The sequence below is a fragment of the Capra hircus genome, chromosome 1, assembly GCF_001704415.2.
Source record: "Capra hircus breed San Clemente chromosome 1, ASM170441v1, whole genome shotgun sequence".
Classification (NCBI taxonomy): Eukaryota; Metazoa; Chordata; class Mammalia; order Artiodactyla; family Bovidae; genus Capra; species Capra hircus.
This window is the reverse complement of record NC_030808.1, coordinates 125,150,067-125,167,154: the sequence shown is the minus strand read 5'-3', so window position 1 is coordinate 125,167,154 and position 17,088 is coordinate 125,150,067. Positions and strand designations below refer to the sequence as shown.

The window sequence follows — 17,088 nt, the reverse complement described above, 5'->3', positions numbered from 1 at the left end:
TAATGAGTCAAATAAGCAAGACCTCATGAGAGTCAACCTTGCCTGCCTTGTTTGCTATTGGCCTCATACCTACCTAATATGTTGTCTGGCACATAGTAGGCACTCAATAAGTTCAACAAAGAGCATCTTACTTATATCCTCTGCTATCCCTCTGGATTTCTGCTTAAAGTAAAACACATCCTACTTACAGACTGGTCAAGTTTTTGATGAGCTACTCAAGAAGCTATCATGTCAAATTACCAACTGTAGGCCAGGCACACTTACAACAATAAAATCACACGCATATTAACGCTCAGTGAAGGGACTCCTGGGACAGGGACCCGTGGATTCTTCGGGTGGACACAGCCCACTCTTTGTTGATTATGAATGCTGCCTCCAAGTCCTTCACTGACCTTGAAGGTGTCTTTTCCCTCGTTTGGGCTCAGTTGCCTCATTTATAAAACGGGAATCACAGAGCTAATATTCCTTGTTCCTCTGAGAGTTTTTTGCGAAGTAAACTCAAGTCATTCACAAGGCCACAGTACCAATCCAATAAATAATTCATAGATGCTCAGCTAGTCAGAGTAGAAAAAACTGCAATGCAGTGATCATCATTTAAAATGGAAATTGCTGCTCACAATATTCATACCTATGATTTAAAATAAGCATGTCTGTGTGGGATATAATGAATTCTGTCAAGTTTTAAGAGGAAACGTGTTCTTTTTCCTTCTTTTTTTCTTTTAAGACTACAATGCCATTCCAATACCTGGTTCCAAGCATCCTTTTGGATTATCCTGATGTTCACATTAGACTTTTCCTAGAAGGCAATGTCACTCTTTTGTCCAGGAGGGGGTCTGGCATCTGCCACTTTTCTTGCCAGACTTTTTAATGGAAAACTCGAATGCCGCAGCATCCACACATCTGCCATGGGTCTTATATTTTGTTAGTAATATCTTAGTGCACAGTTCATTTCAAGCCAGTGATGGGAAGGAAGTCTTCATCCATGAGACTTTATGTAATTCTGTTACTGTGTCAACTTGCCAATCCATTGTTATCTTTGTGCTTTCTTTACACTGTGTAAAATGTTGGCAACCACAGGATAACGCCTTATTTTTGGTGGTTGCCAGCATTCAGGAAGTGCTAAAAATGATTTTAGGCTGCCCTTTTTATTTTGGAAAAGGTCATTCTTATCCTCTGTCATTCACATTTGTAGAACAAATATATACACATACTTAAGGAGAGAGACAATAAATGATAAAACAGAGAGACAGTAGGAAGCAGACAGTCCAGCAGCATTATTAGTCACCAATGAACGGGGCAACCTACGACTCCCACACCAGCTGTAACACTGTGAATCTAAGCAAGCCGTTTTATCTGATGTCTTAAAATCTGAGTAAGGGGGCATCAATTTCTTCTCATTATAAGAGATTGTTAGTGAGGATGATAGGTAGCTCTGAAGTTCTGACTTCTGTACACAAATAAAATCAATACACAATTGGTGAGATAAGATACAGTCACTCAGACAGACAAAGGCTTCTAAGCCAGAGCCAGGCTTGCATAGATGAGATCAGGTGTACTAATTAAACCTAAGGGAAAATGGACCAACCATAGGAAGGAGATCAGTGAGGCAACAGGGATCCAAGTGGACTGTGGTGGCTGTCCCTGCCAGGGACACTGAGGCTGAGGGGAGAGGTGGGTGTCCATGGGATGTGCTTTTTGGTGCTAAAAGGCAGCCTGGGTGAAAACAACTAAGATTACCTGCTCTGCCTTGCTCTGCTTTCATACTCACTTAGCAAACTTCAGATAATTAACTGGATTTTTCTGTTATATCAGGGTGTAGAATGAAGGTGCCCTGGATAGAAAATGTTGCTTGCTTGATTCATTCATTCATTCAACGAATATATATTGAGTGTTCACTGTGTGCTAAATACTATTCTATGTCTTGAGTACAGACTCAGTTCCCTGTCCCCAGAAAGGATATATCCTAGTTGGTGAAGAATATTATAACAAATACAAAAAATACACACAGTGTCAGATGGTAATAAGCATAATGGTGAAAAACAAAGCAGGGAAGGGGTGAGGGAGCGCTTCTCTTGGGACAGCTACTTCAAATATGGAACCTGGAAGGTCTCACTGCTAAGCTGGATAGAAGAGTTGAAGGAGGGAGGCATGTGAATGTCTGAGAGAAGAGCATCCCAAGTGAGAGGGCAGGAAGAGGAGCAGGGCAAATGCCCTGAAGCAGTGAGGTGCTTGGTGCATCTCAGGAAGGCCATGGGGGCTGGAGTCGAGTGAGCCAGTGAGCAAGACGAAGAGAGGGGGCCAGAGGGACATCAGGGACCAGACTGTGACTTGACCCTTCCGAAGGCTGGGAAGGACTATCCCTCCCCAGACTTCCCTGGGGGTCCAATGGTTAAGAATCTGCCTGCCAATGCAATGGACATGGGTTTGATCCCGTGTATCGATCGATCACTTATGGGGAAAATCCCATATGTCACTGGGCAATTAAGCAGCTGCACCACAGCTACTGAGTCTGTGCTCTAGAGCCTGCTGCTGCTGCTAAGTCGCTTTAGTCGTGTCCGACTCTGTGCGACCCCATAGATGGCAGCCCACCAGGCTCCCCCGTCCCTGGGATTCTCCAGGCGAGGACACTGGAGTGGGCTGCCATTGCCTTCTCCAATGCCTGGGAGCACAACTGTTGAAGCCCGCATGCCCCAGAACCCGTGCACCACAACGAGAGAAGCCACCACAATGAGAAACCCGCACACCGCAGTGAAGGGAAGCCCCCACTCACTGCAACTAGAGAAAGCCTATATGCAGCATCGAAGACCCAGCACAGCCAAAAATAAATTTAAAAGTAAAGAAATAAAGAAAAAAGAATTTCCCTCCCCACCATGAGGATACCTATGATGATTTGGGAATTTGATGTTTACTTTCTACTTGTCCCTCCTGGAGTTTGGCTAGAGTGCATCCATCTCTATGAAACTAAGCCATTCTTGGAGTCTTTGGCATATTGAACTCTCTGCCTCTGAAAAGCTGAGAACCTGATTCAGAAACTTGGAGACTCCTCAGTGGTAGTGTTCTTAGGGTGACCTACCAGGATCCCTAACCTTGTGTGGGTTCAGTCACTAAGTCGTGTCTGACTCTTTGTGACCACGTGGACTACGGCAAGCCAGGCCTCCCTGTCTCTCACCATCTTCTGAAGTTTGCCCAAGTTCATGTCCATTGAATCGGCGATGCCATCCAACCATCTCATCCTCTGTCGCCCTCTTCCCCTCCTGCTTTCAATCTTTCCCAACATCAGGGTCTTTTCCAGTGAGTCCAGCTGTTTGCATCAGGTGGCCAAAGTACTGGAGCTTCAGCATCAGTCCTTCCAATGAATATTCAGGGTTGATTGACTGATTTGATCCTCTTGCTGTCCAAGCGACTCTCAAGAGTCTTCTCAAAGCATCACCCCATATATACTCAACAAATGTATGAAATGTGAGCTCTGCACGACACAGTGTGAGCAGTCATAATAGTCACTGCTTTAATAGTGAATTCTGAAGGTATGGAGATGGGGTTTACATGTAAATAAGGGCTATCAAGGACACAGAGTTGTTAATGATAAAGTTCATTTAAGGGTATTTATGGGTTTTAGATTGTGATAGATCTGGGCTTGAACCATGGAACTGACACTAGGTATGGAACCTTAAGAAAGCTATTTAAGTCCTTTGAGATTTTGTTTCTTTCACCTCAAAGAGAGGCTTTGTGAGAATGAAACTGAAAGGGTGGTTATTAGGATTAAACAAAATAATGTTCTCAGTGGAAAGCACTGGTGTGCAGTAACATCTTCCCCTTCTCAATTTCTGCTTTGCATCGCATGACTCAGAATTGCTGCCCACAGGGAATCATAATGAAATCTTAATTAATCATCAATTTTGGCACCATAGGCTTCCAGCAACGTTCTTGAATGAGAGAGCTCAGGCTGTTTCATCAGAGGTGGACACAGTCAGCAGTCCATTTGTGTGGTATTATACCCTTAGACCCTCCCACTTGCCTACAGAGCTGTGGAGGTGACATGAAATTATAATGTAAAGTACTCAACACAGTGCTCGGCCATTGTTCAGCCTTATGGAATGCTAATTTTTATTATTTTTATTCTTCTGTAGCTTTTGGAAAATTTTTGTAGGAATGCGTGTGTATTAACTGGGCTTCCCTGGTCGCTCAGAGGTAAAGAATCCACATGCAGGGCAGGAGATACCTCTTGCACAGGAGACACAGATTCAATCCTTGGGTCAGGAAGATCCTCTGGAGAAGGAAATGGTAACTCACTCCAGAATTCTTGTCTGAGAAATTCCACATACAGAGGAGCCTGGCAGGCTACAATCCATGGGGTTGCAAAAGAGTCAGACATGATTCAGTGACTGAACAAAAACAATAGTATATATTAATTATGCTATGATAAAGTAAAAAAAGAAAACAAAACTATATGAGCAATAGTGACTTGTTTTTTATTGATACCGATGGTGAGCAGCAGCAGCAGATGGTGAGCTGAGGATCTTTCTTCCTTGAGTCTGAATATTGGACAATAGTTGAGTGTGAACTGAGTACTGTGACACTTAAGATTTATGTCCTTTTTTGACTAGGCTACCTTGTTATTCAATCAAACTCTAAAACTACCGCAGGAAAATAGATGGCTAGTGGAAAGCCACTGTATATAATACAGGGAGCTCAACTTGGTGCCCTAAGATGACCTAGAGGGGTGGGAAGGAGGCTCAAGAGGGAGGGCATATATGTATACTTATAGCTGATTCATGTTATTGTACAGCAGAAACTAATACAACATTGTGAAGCAATTATACTCCAATTAAAAAAACAACAACACCCTAATCTAGGTGTTGCTATGGAGGGATTCTGTAGGTGTGACTAGCATCTACAGTCAGTTCACTTTAAAGAGATGATCCTCAGTAATGTAAGTGGGTCTCATCTGATCAGTTGAGTGGACTGAAGAGGAAAATGAGGTTTCCCTGCGGAAGAAGAATTTTATCTCAAGATTACTGAATCTTAGCTCCTGCTTGAGAGTGTCTAGATTAAGAGCCTACCCTACAAATTCTGGCCTTGCCACCCTTACAAACTCATAAGCCAATTCCTTGAAGTAAATCCATGTGTACGTGTATGTGTATAGGTACACGTATGTATACGTGTGTACTCCTTACTGATTCTGTTTCTCCGGAGAATGCTGACTGATAAAGGTACATACAAAGGCTCATTTATTCTTCTTTTTCTTTTGTCAGTAATTCTTTATGATGTTTCATTTGCAGGATGCAGTTTTACTAAAATGAAACTTGAGCGGCTGCAAACTGCACAGTCCATTTCTTTTGGCCTCACAATTTCTGTCTTGGCCTGAGCCAGGCAACCTGACCCTGGAAGAGGGAGATCACCTGTACACTGATCGCACCTGGCATAGCCTACCCATGAGGTCCATGGGGGTACAGCACCGGGGTTCTGGGGGGACAATAGAATGAGCATAAATGCCAAGAGAATAATTTATCTCTAAAAATACAGACAAATCAAGAGTGTACAGAGTGGAAGTTGGTTGGTTTTGCTACTCTTTGGGTAACTGGGATATAAAAGCTCTGTTTTCTAAGAGAAAATATATTTATGCAGTGATGGTCGTCCTGCAATTTCTAGAATGAATGCACAGGAGGACAAATTACCATGAGAAGAGATATTACTAAGGGTGTTAAGCCTGCTTTCAGTTTTTGCTAGTCTGTCCATAATCACATGGAAACAATCCCCTGGTGAAATGTGAGACAAAATCTATGACATCATCTGAATTTAGTGTCATTGCTCTAAGATAAAACTTGGGGACGGTTGCCACTTTCATTTTCTTGTCTCCCAGTTATTTTTTTCCATTTTATTTCTTTTCTTCATCATAAAGCATTCCTTACAACACTGTCAGAATTTGAACAGAACCATCTTTTATCCAATTTCTGATTTGCCATTTTGTGATATTGTGGTTTATGATAAGAAATATCAATTTGGTCTTCATCCCTAGTTTTGTCTCAGAGCTCCTAAAACCCTTAAATTTCCTAGGTGATGATAGCAAAAAGGCATCCTTTGTTATGTTAATGGGTGACATTTGGACCCCGTCTAAGGTCAGGAGCTGGATACCAGGAGAACCAACCAAGTGATTAGAGGGTTGGAACTTTCAAGCCCTGCCTTCCCCACATCTGGGAAAAAGGGAAGGGCTGGTAATGGATTTCAGTCACCAAGGGCCAATGATTCATCCATTGTGCCTATGCAATGAAGCCTCCATAAAACCTCAAAAGGATGGAGTTGAGAAGAATTTAGCGGTTGGTGAACAGGCAGAGATTTGCGGAGAGTGGTGTACCCATAGAGTCCGTGGGAGTTCCATGTCCTTTCTCTTGTGCACTTCTTCCATCTGGCTTTTCCTGTTATATCCTTTTTTAATAAACCAGTGATCTTGTAAGTAAAATGTTTTACTGAGTTCTGTGAAGTTTTCTAGCAAATTAATCGAATCCAAGGAGGAGGTCATGGAACCTCCAACCTGTAGCCGATAGATTGGAAGCATAAGTAGCAACCTGGGCTTGTGGCTGGCATCTGAAGAGGTGAGGGCAGCAGCCTTGTGGGACCAAGCCCTTACCTGAGAGGATCTGACACTGTATCCAGGGAGGCAATGTCAGGATTGAGTCAGGCTGTAGGACACTGAGCTGGTATCCAGCACATTGCTTGGATGGATGGGGAAGCCTCTGTTCACACAAGTCAGATATCGGGTGTAGGAACCCCAAACCATTATCTTACCGTACGTTTGTCATAACCAAGCAGCCATGATATGTACTCGTTAGCCAGATTTTTATAACTTCTTACAAATTTGGTTATTGATACCTAAGCAATGGCAGGGGAAATATATTTCTAGAAGAAACACAACCTGGAACATAAACCGGCATAACCTGCTAAAAGCCAGGGACCAGTGAATGGTTAATGAGGTACCAGCACCTCCTGGAGGCACTTAATGGCCAAGATGGGCCACTTTTAGGGTGGAGGCAGCCTACACTGTCCGTGAAAGCTCAAGATTGAGCAAGACAAGGTATTTGTCCATAGAGAACAGGAATATGGAAAAACAAAACCATAATCTCAGAAAGCCTCTACCTTCCATATCTCTATTTCATAATTCTTGGGATGCTCTACTTTCCCAGAATTGCTTTCTAATTTTAACCTTGATTTACTTTTGATTATTCGAGTCACTCTTGTATTTTTCTACAGTCAGTCCTCTAATTCGTTTTCCTTTCTGCTGTGAATTTCCTGTATTTCTCTCGCCTCCTCTTCCCTTTCCACTTTTACCTCTTCTTCATCTTATTCTTTGACTTTCTGTTACCCGTTCTTAATTCTTCTTCCTCTCCCACTGATCTGCTGTGGCTTAAATCACTGCCAAGCTGCTTTAAAATCACCCAGTGACTGACATTTTCTCCCTGAAAGGAGAGGGATTTGTGACTGTGGAAAACTAACTACAAAGACCCAACACATTCAATTTTCAGCGCAATTCTTCCCTTTCTTCTGTGGCGCTTTTGCCTGGGATTAGAGATGGACCGCTTACTGCAACTCACAATGGCAAAGCCCTCCAGGCCTGACTTCTTAGCCCTGTGAGTCACATGGCAACGTGTATCTGAGCCACTATGTTTACACTGATTGCTAGAATTTTAAAACTGCCCTTGACTAGGGAAAAAAAAAAAAAAAAAAAACTTTAGTGTTTCCTGGAAAACAAAGTAGTATTATTTCACAGTGTGATGACCGGACTCTCTTCTCCTTGGACCATTCCTTCTTCCTTCTCCCCCTTCCCTTTCATTTTTTACAGCATGAAACAAAAACAGATAAATGGGTTCCTAGCAGAGGGGTGAAGGAGCTTTGTCATCCTGACCGACTGCACCAGAAATAAGATATTTTTACAAAGGGATGAACAGTAAAATAGGTCCATTTTTCAAGACTCCACGATTTTGTCATCTGGCGTTAGGAAATTGTAGATTGTCACACACACACACCAAATTCAGTTGTTTCTGAGAGATTTCACGTTAGCTCTTCGCAACACGTGAGTATAAATGACATACATTTTGATTATTTGAAATCATTCTTTCGGTTAAATTTGGTCACAAATTCACTTTACCTTTTGGTGTTTCTTGCTGAGCAGAGGCACATACCTCAGTGATGAAGTGCTCAAAGTTCATCTCTGCCATATAGAAGGATCTGGAAGCTGATCATTATCAAAGGATACTTGTGGTCAAAGCCATACCACATTCTGAAGAGCCAGGCACTCTCTGATTTTGTCGTGCTTTTACCCAAATTGTTTGCTTCCTGGAGAAGGGACAGTAGAAGAAGTCATTAGAGAAATGATCAATATAAAATACTGACATATCAACATTAATATATAGTATGTATTTAGTATATTTTAACTGTATATCAAATTAAACCACTTAAAAAACAACTTTCCAGGTAGAGGCATTTTTATCTAAATGGAGAAGCAGCTGCCAAGCAATTAGCTCATAGATCTTGCCATATGGATGAGACTCTGGTGGCATAATTCAACATTTACTTTTCTTAATAATCCCTGTTTTATTAAACAGCTTAGAAATGCCACTTTTTTGACACCAATAAAAATGATATTTCTGTCAGATTGCTGTTGTGGGAATTTGGCAGTTACTTCTGTCAAATTTGGATGGTATTTATCTATGATTTACCAAAAGGTCAAGACTAAAGGGCTAACAGTCTAATCATTGTTAAACTAGTTTTCATTCATTTTCTTTTCAATAGATCACTACCAAAGGCTCTGGTTAATTTTTTGATATCTTTCCCTTCAATTCTGAAGTTTTGAAATAGACATTCTTGTTAAGAAGCCTATAATAACTGAATGTGTTTATCTCCCAGTCCCCTTGCCTCCCGTCTTTTTTCCAAAAGGACCACAGTGGGAGGGACAAAGAAAAGGAATTAAGAAGGACAAAAAGAAAGCATTTGGTGGGTGATTATGTAACAGTAGAGGATAAAAAAGTGAGAAAAAGGGAAAAGGTGAAAATTTTTTTGTGAGCTTTATACAGGTAGATGATAATGAACATTGCAGTGTGGTATGAAGGAGATTCAGTGACATTTTATCTTTTTCTTTGTATCCCATTTCACATATTAAGAAAAGAAAATTCCGGACTTCAATCAGTTGCAGTTATCTCCATCATTAAAAGCATTTATATATTAAAATGGATTTCATTGCTTTGTTTGGACCCTTGGTTTCCATCTCCAAATGGTCTCAAGAGTTCACAGTCCACCAGAAAGTGAACATTCTCAAGAAATCAGGATGCATGGAAGACAGTGACAAACCACTGGCTGCTCCAAAGCCAGACTTTAGATTAATCTAAGTTAATTTGCTTCATTTAATGTATTTACTTTTTATTCCCCTCTCCAGACAGTACCACTGATGGTTGATGATACATAACTGAACACAAAAGGCTGTATTCTGCTTCAAAACACATGTCACAGCAGGTGCTTCAGTGCCATGCCTCACAAACAAAATGGGGATGTAAGAAAGCTTAAGTGTGATCCCTTTCTAGGTAGCCATCTAAACTCTGTCTAAAATGATTGAAACAGAAACTCAATAATAAATGAAAACCCAAACTGGCAGGCTTTCTCATTGGTGGTTGAAGATCTCTGATTTCCAACACTGAACAGTTTCCTAAATAGCATTCCTTAGCATGCCACTGTTCTACGCGATGTTGATGGAAATTCTGTGCTAATCATTCAGGAAAAGGTGGGTTTGAGCATGTTAAGTAGGATTGCTATTTACAGAAAATTTTAGAATCTTTCATTTATAAGTGAGCATTGTAAACTTTTGAGAGGGAAGCTTTTCTCAAACTTACCTAACCACATGCCCCATCCCCAGCTCCTCAGTGGGACATCCATGATCTTTCCATGGATGTTTGAGTTCCATAGATCTGTTTTCTGATACACCTGGAATGCCATGCCCTGTTATCTAGAGTTAGAATTTATTCATTACATTTCCAGTAAAAGGAAACCAGGGTGTCCAGTTCAATTTCCATTCTTCCCTGAACTTTTCTCTACCTATTTCTACCCTGCAAAAGGTGTCAGATTTGCAAAGTTGTTGCTATACTTAAGTGTTTTCTTCATCATCTTGGAACATTTGCAAGCTGTTTCTGAGTCACCATCTCTCAAACAGGTCAGCAGCTGGGGCACAGCTGGGAGAGTAAAACTGTTCTCCCTAAACTAAACTAGGTAGAAAAGCTCTGGGCCAACACTGGGGAGTTCTTGCTTGCTTTCTTCTTCTTCTTTTTTTTATTTTAAGAACAATAAGGAGTTACAAATTTAATCCATCAAGAGGCATAGTTAATTTTGATAGCTAGTCTAGTCAAGGCTATGGTTTTTCCAGTAGTCATGTACGGATGTGAGAGTTGGACTGTGAAGAAGGCTGAACGCCGAAGAATTGATGCTTTTGAACTGTGGTGTTGGAGAAGACTCTCAAGAGTCCCTTGGACTGCAAGGAGATCCAACCAATTCATTCTGAAGGAGATCAGCCCTGGGATTTCTTTGGAAGGAATGATGCTAAAGCTGAAACTCCAGTACTTTGGCCACCTCATGTGAAGAGTTGACTCATTGGAAAAGACTCTGATGCTAGGAGGGATTGTGGGCAGGAGGAGAAGGGGACGACAGAGGATGAGATGGCTGGATGGCATCACTGACTCAATGGGTGTGAGTCTGAGTGAACTCTGGGAGTTGGTGATGGACAGGGAGGCCTGGCGTGCTGCGATTCACGGGGTCGCAAAAAGTCGGACACGACTGAGCAACTGAACTGAACTGAACATCCACTGATGACAAGATAGTCATTGAAGAAAACTGATAGAAAGGAGTTAAGCAAATTTCTGTTTTTTTTATTTGGTTGTTTGTTTCTAAGTTAAGGTGAGCTGCACAGTGGTGAGCTTAGCTGGCAGTTAGGGGCCCAGGCTTCTAGCCCCCACTCTGCAGTAGCCCAGTTGAATGACATTTGCAGTAATAGCCCTCAGCTATGGAATGCTCATGAATTCCTAGGTAGTGCGTTGGTCACATTATCCAGTCATTAACTTTTTCAGTCATTATTTTTCAGTTTTCACAACAATCCATCAGTGTAAGTTGTGTTATACCTATTTTACAAGTGAGGATCTAGTGAGACTCAAAGAGAAGAGATGAGTCCAAAGTCACACAGCGAGCAAGCTACAGAGCTAGAATTTGAATGCATGACTCATGGATTCCAAAGATGATGTTTTAACAGAAACAGACTCACAAACTTAGAGAACAAATTTTTGGTTGCCAGGAGGAAGGAGTGAAGAAGGGATAGTTAGGAAGTTTGGGATCAACATGTACACATTGCTATATATAAAATGGATAACCAATAAGGACCTACTGTATAGCACAGGGAATTCTGCTCAATTTTATGTGGCAGCCTGGATGGGAAAGAAGTTTAGGGGAGGATGGATACATGTATATGTATGACAGTATCCTTTACTCTCCATCTAAAACTATCACAACATTGTTAATAGGCTATAATCCAATACAAAATAAAAAGTTAATAAAAAACAAAGATGATATTCTTTCTGCTGGTCTCTCACTCAGCCTTTAAATGTTGAAAAGAATGTACATTGCTTGATAAGCTATTTGGGTTGCAGTCTCCTTGTCTGTAAAATGAATTGAGGAAAATCGATTGACTGGTTTCTGAGGTCCTAACCATATGGAAAATACTGTATTATCTATCATTAATGACAACAACAATAACAGCTGACACTTCTTGAACAGATACCATGTACCAGACACTATTCAAAGTGCTGCTTATATATTATTATTCCCACTTTACAGATGAGGAAATTGAGGCAACTGTGGCACAGAGAGGTTTCCAGCCACACTTGTGGCTTCTCAGCAGTAGCCAAGATTCTTATCGTGGGGTCCTGGGGTTAGTGAAGAGCAAACTAGAGCAAATGTCTCAACCCAAGGTTGAGACAGAGCAGCTGTATAAACCCCCAAACAAAATGAAAATGCATGGCTCCTCTCAGGTGGCTGAACCACTGACATGTCAGAAAGTATCTGTATAGAAACTTAACTTTAGTGTTACAAATTTCTTTAGACTCCTAAATTTCAGGGGTTTCTCAGGGTCTTAGAAACCCTCCCTGCCTTTCACTCCCTTTTCCATCTCCTTTTCATTTTAGTTTATCTCCTGGGGGGAATATCAGAACTTACAAATGTTCCTGAAAGAATTTATAATCTATTTCTGGCAAATCTTCCAGAACTTTTTTTTTTTTTTTTTTTTTTTGCCAGCTGATGAGAGCAACACATACTAGATGGTATTTTGGGAAAAAATGTTAACACTTATAATCTATTTTTCAAACTTTAATTTACTTGGGATACTGGAGATGTTAGTCATTTCACTACTTTGTGGAGAAATAAACTGGGTTCCATTAGAATAAAATATAGAACATGTGTTTCCAGGTAAGGAAAATACCACTGAGGACCCAGCATTGACTTTTTCTGCTGATCTGAGATAAAATGTTCAGAGTATGTCTTAAATATCTGTTGGCCCAGTTCTGGATCCATTCATTTATTTCTCTGAAGTTATTGATGACTTAATAACTTGGTTATGAAAGGCCATCAATAAATGAGGAGAAATAAATGAGTTAGTCCACTATGTGCTCTGCTTGTTCACTGGGGGTTGAAGATAAATGTTCCAAGGGAAGGCCAGCCTTTGCAGCCACCCAGGAACATGAGAAGTATCTGATGAGGCAGCACAGAGGGCAAGCGCCTGGGAGGGCCCAGATGGGCAGAGGACAGCAGGTAGCATCAATTTACCTAGATTATTCTGAAGCTGAGATCAGATCACATCCCAGGACAATGGATGTGAGCAGTCATCAGAAAAATCTGGAACATGGTGATATTTTCTTTATTGCTAGCAATATATCTTCTCTCCTGAGTTCTTGGATGCCAGAGAGGAAGTGGCACACATGTTGGAACAAGCAGAGGATCCAGAAACTGAAGACCAAGATTTGAGTTCTCTCGACTGTCTCCCATTCAATAATAATGATACACTTTCCAACTCTGAGCCTCATGTTTCACAGCTGTAAATGGGAACTGGAGATTCAAGGGCATTGAATCTTCTTAGCTTTTATTTGCCCTTGATACTTCTAAGAGGCACAGTGTTTGATAAATGTGCAATTTCGGGTTCCTTTATTATCCTCTATTTCTGGGAAAATGCACAAATGACCGGGGCATTTGATCTCTTTCCTTTTTCTCCTTAAACAAGGGAATAGATCGGGAAGTGGAGGAACACAGTAGGGAGTGAGTAGTTGTCTTTTAAGTGACCCCTCTAGCAACACCCTAGAGAGGAAGCAAGAGGAAAATTATGAAGGTACTCTTTGTTTTATGCTTATTTGGATCCCTGAGAGAAAACAAAAGGCTCTGGCAAGAAATCTTTGAAAACCAGACACTGAAGCAGGAGGGGATTGTTTGCTGTATTAACCTTAGTGAGAAAGAACTAAGCCAATGTAAATACTTTCCTCTATCAATATTCAAACGAGGGACCTTTGCTAAGTGAACCAGATGAACCTCTGCTCTGGGCTAATCTTATGGGATTGCTCCTCACTTCATGGGGATTCAGCGGATTAAGAGAGAGAAGATTTTCCTTTCTATTTCTCAAGATTTCGTATTCAATACTAAGGTCAACGGAGGTTGTACAGAATGATAACAATGACAGGTGATTATCATAATAAGTCTGTAGGGTTCCTTATGGTTCCAGAGCACTTTTTCCAGTAGTAAGTGTGAATGGAATTTGATAGCAGTACTTTTGCCCTACCATCTCCCCCAGTTTGGAATGTATTCATGTGATAATTTCAAATTTATTGCCTTGATTTTATGATAATCAAGGAGAGGACTAGAGTCTCTGTCCCTAAAGGGAAAGATTTCTGGGTTCTAAAGAGGGTGGGCATATACAGTTGAGGGGAAAAAGGAAATTTTTTTTTCAAATTTATGTTTTAAAAAGTAAAATTAATTCTTAGCCTCCACATAGAAAGTATTTTATGCAAACATTTCTACCTTTCCCACACCATGATAAATTCATAAATGTTCCCAAGAAGGTATAGTCAGAAAATACATGCTTAGGGAGAAAAAAAATGAAGGAAACAATCAGACAAGGATGAATAAAACTGCCAGGAGGAAACTTAGACAACACAGATATATGACCAGATGGGCTAAACTCATGGTTTCACTACCACAAAAAAAGGATGGGGACTGCTTCAAAAATAATTTTGTCTGTACAAAAGATTCAAGTTAATTCAGTGAAAATAAATTGTTTGGCTCAGGTAAATATAATACTTTGGTGATTTAAAAATATATATTCACAAACTCTTTGGTACTATTCCTTTAAAAGATGGAGACTTTCTCCCTTGCAGTGTGATCAGGGGCAAGTGGCTTATTTTTCTGAAACTGTTGTATTCTCTGTGAGATGTGGATGCAATACCTACCTCAGAGGGCTTCCAGGAGAAGCCTTATGTTTCATAGTGCTTCACAAATTGTCCAATAAATAGTAGACATGAGTTAAAAAAAATGGAGACTAATTTCCCTTCCTATTGAGTGTGGACCATACTTAGTGACTCATTTTTAATCAATAGAATGGAGCAGACGGGATGGTGATATCCAAGAGTAGGTCATAAACAGGCATTGTGGGTTCCTCCTTGCTGTCTGTCTTGAAGCACTGGAGGGAAGTCAGCTGCCATATCGTGAGGACACTCAAGCAGCTCTGTGGAGAGCTCTATATGGTAAGGGTCTGAGTCTCCGTGAAGAGTTAGCGAGGAACTGAGGCCTCTTGCCAACATGGAAGTGGATGCTTCAGCCCCAGGCGAGCCTTCAGATGACTAACTCTGGCTGAAATCCTGACTGCAACCTCAGGAGAGACCCTGCACCAGAAACACTCAGCTAATTTGCTCTCAAATTCCTGACCCATGGAAACTGTGAGGTAATAAATGTTTGTTATTTCAAGCGACTAATTTTTGGGACAATTTATTGTGCAGCAGTAGAAGCCTGATACAACTACATACTACTAATAGAATTATAAGTTCTACATGTAAAAGGCACTGGAGTTGAAAAGGTACTTTGGAACAAGAAGATCCTAGCTCATGCTATCCCCCAATGACAGAACTCCAAATCACAAACACCATAGCAAGGATAAGGGTCTTACATTTAGACTTGTGATTTGAGTGCCGGGAAAGATTGAAGGTAGGAAGATAAGGGGATGACAGAGGATGAGATGGTTGGATGGCATCACTGACTCTATGGACATGAGTTTGAGTAAGCTCCAGGAATTGGTGATGGACAGGGAAGCCTGTTGGACGTGACTGAGCAACTGAACTGAACTGAACAGAGTGTTATATTTTTGCCTGAAAACGAAATGAAACAGAACAATGTTTCCCTGAACAAAACTATTTTCAAAATACATAATGGCTGATAGAATAACTGGTACCATAAATATGTAATAGAGTTCAGGCAGCAAAGGACTGTGATCCTTGAAAGAAGGAAAACAAATGAAATGAGCCCTATCTTCTTCTTTTGTTCTCCCAGGAGGCCCTTTCCCAATGGTAGTGTGAAGAGGTAGAGTCCAAGCAGAGAACAATGTAAGCTGAGAACAACAGTTTCATGAGCTGTGGAACCAGAAGCTGAGTTTGGGTATTGTTGCAGTGGCTGGAATTTTTATGTTGTCTTGGGAAAGTTGGTTTAATTCTTGGAACTCCAATTTCATCCTTTATAAAATAGGGTTTAGGACTTCCCTGGTGGTCAAGTGATTAAGAATCCATCTGCCAACACAGGGGACATGAGTTTGATCCCTGATCCAGAAAGATCCCGCATAACGTTGGGCAACTAAGCACATGTGCCACAACTACTGAGCCCCTCTGCAGCAACTATTGAAGCCCACAGGCCCTAGAGCCCATGCTCTCCAATAAAAGAAGCCACTGCAAAGAGAAGCCTGTGCTCTGCAACTAGAGAGTAGCCCCTGCTTGCCACAACTAGCGAAAGCCCATGTAGCAACAAAGATCCGGTGCAGCCATAACTAACTAAATAAAAGCTTTATTCTTAAAAAAGTGAGGTTTATCATATGTATGTTGATTGGTCAAGTTAGAGATTAAATGTGATTTTATACATGGTGCCTAATCACTAAATAGTAGCTACCATCTTCTGCTCCCTCTTCCTTGTTATTATTTTTGGTTTCTAGAGCACGAAATTATAGAATCTGCAGGTAAGACATATATGTATATACGTGGAATTTAGTCTTACTCAGTAAAAATAGTAGTGGGTAGGTTGTACTCTTTTCAATGTATAAGCATGAGTAAGTAAAATCAAAATAAATTCAGTGTTGGCCCCAGAAAAACCTAAGATACTTACTCTGAAACAGTCATTTACCTTTTTCTCACAGAACTATTAGTTGCAATAACATTAAAAACAAATAAACAAACAAAAACTCTCAGATGGATCAGATCAATTTTAGAGGCTTCCCAAAGCAGGGATCACACCTGGGTCTCCCGCATTGTAGACAGACGCTTTACCGTCTGAGCCACCAGGGAGGTCTCCCACATTGTGGATTCTTTGTCAGCTGAGCTGCAAGGAAAGCCCAAGATTACTGGAGTGGGCAGCCTTATCCCTTCTCCAGGGTATCTTCCTGGCCCCGGAATTGAACTGGGGTCTACTGCATTGTAGACGGATTCTTTACCAACCGAGCTATCAGGAAAGCTCTTTTAGTTCAGTTCAGTCGCTCAGTCATGTCCAACTCTTTGCGACCCCATGAATCACAGCACGTCAGGCCTCCCTGTCTATCACCAACTCCCAGAGTTCACACAAACTCATGTCCATTGAGTCAGTGATGCCCTTTAGAGGCTAGTATTTTATTTCTGAAATATTTGTTGGTATGTACCATGGGATTCCCTTTCTATGAGGCCAACTCCAATAGCAAGTATGAAAAAATATTGATGATTGTTAAATCTGAGGGACATACTTGTGGGAATCTTTATTCTGTTTCCTATAAGTTTGTTAGAAATACTAGAAAATATTTAC

At 41.0% G+C, this 17,088-nt stretch overlaps 1 protein-coding gene across 1 annotated transcript in view; it reads right to left on the bottom strand.

Annotated features, from left to right (window-relative positions):
* SLC9A9 (solute carrier family 9 member A9) overlaps window positions 1-17,088 on the bottom strand; it is a 651,206-nt gene that overhangs the window by 113,230 nt on the left and 520,888 nt on the right. Inside the window, exon 14 of the mRNA XM_005675475.2 lies at window positions 8,249-8,328. Coding sequence (XP_005675532.2) covers window positions 8,249-8,328 — 80 coding nt within the window. The remainder of the gene's footprint in view (window positions 1-8,248; window positions 8,329-17,088) is intronic.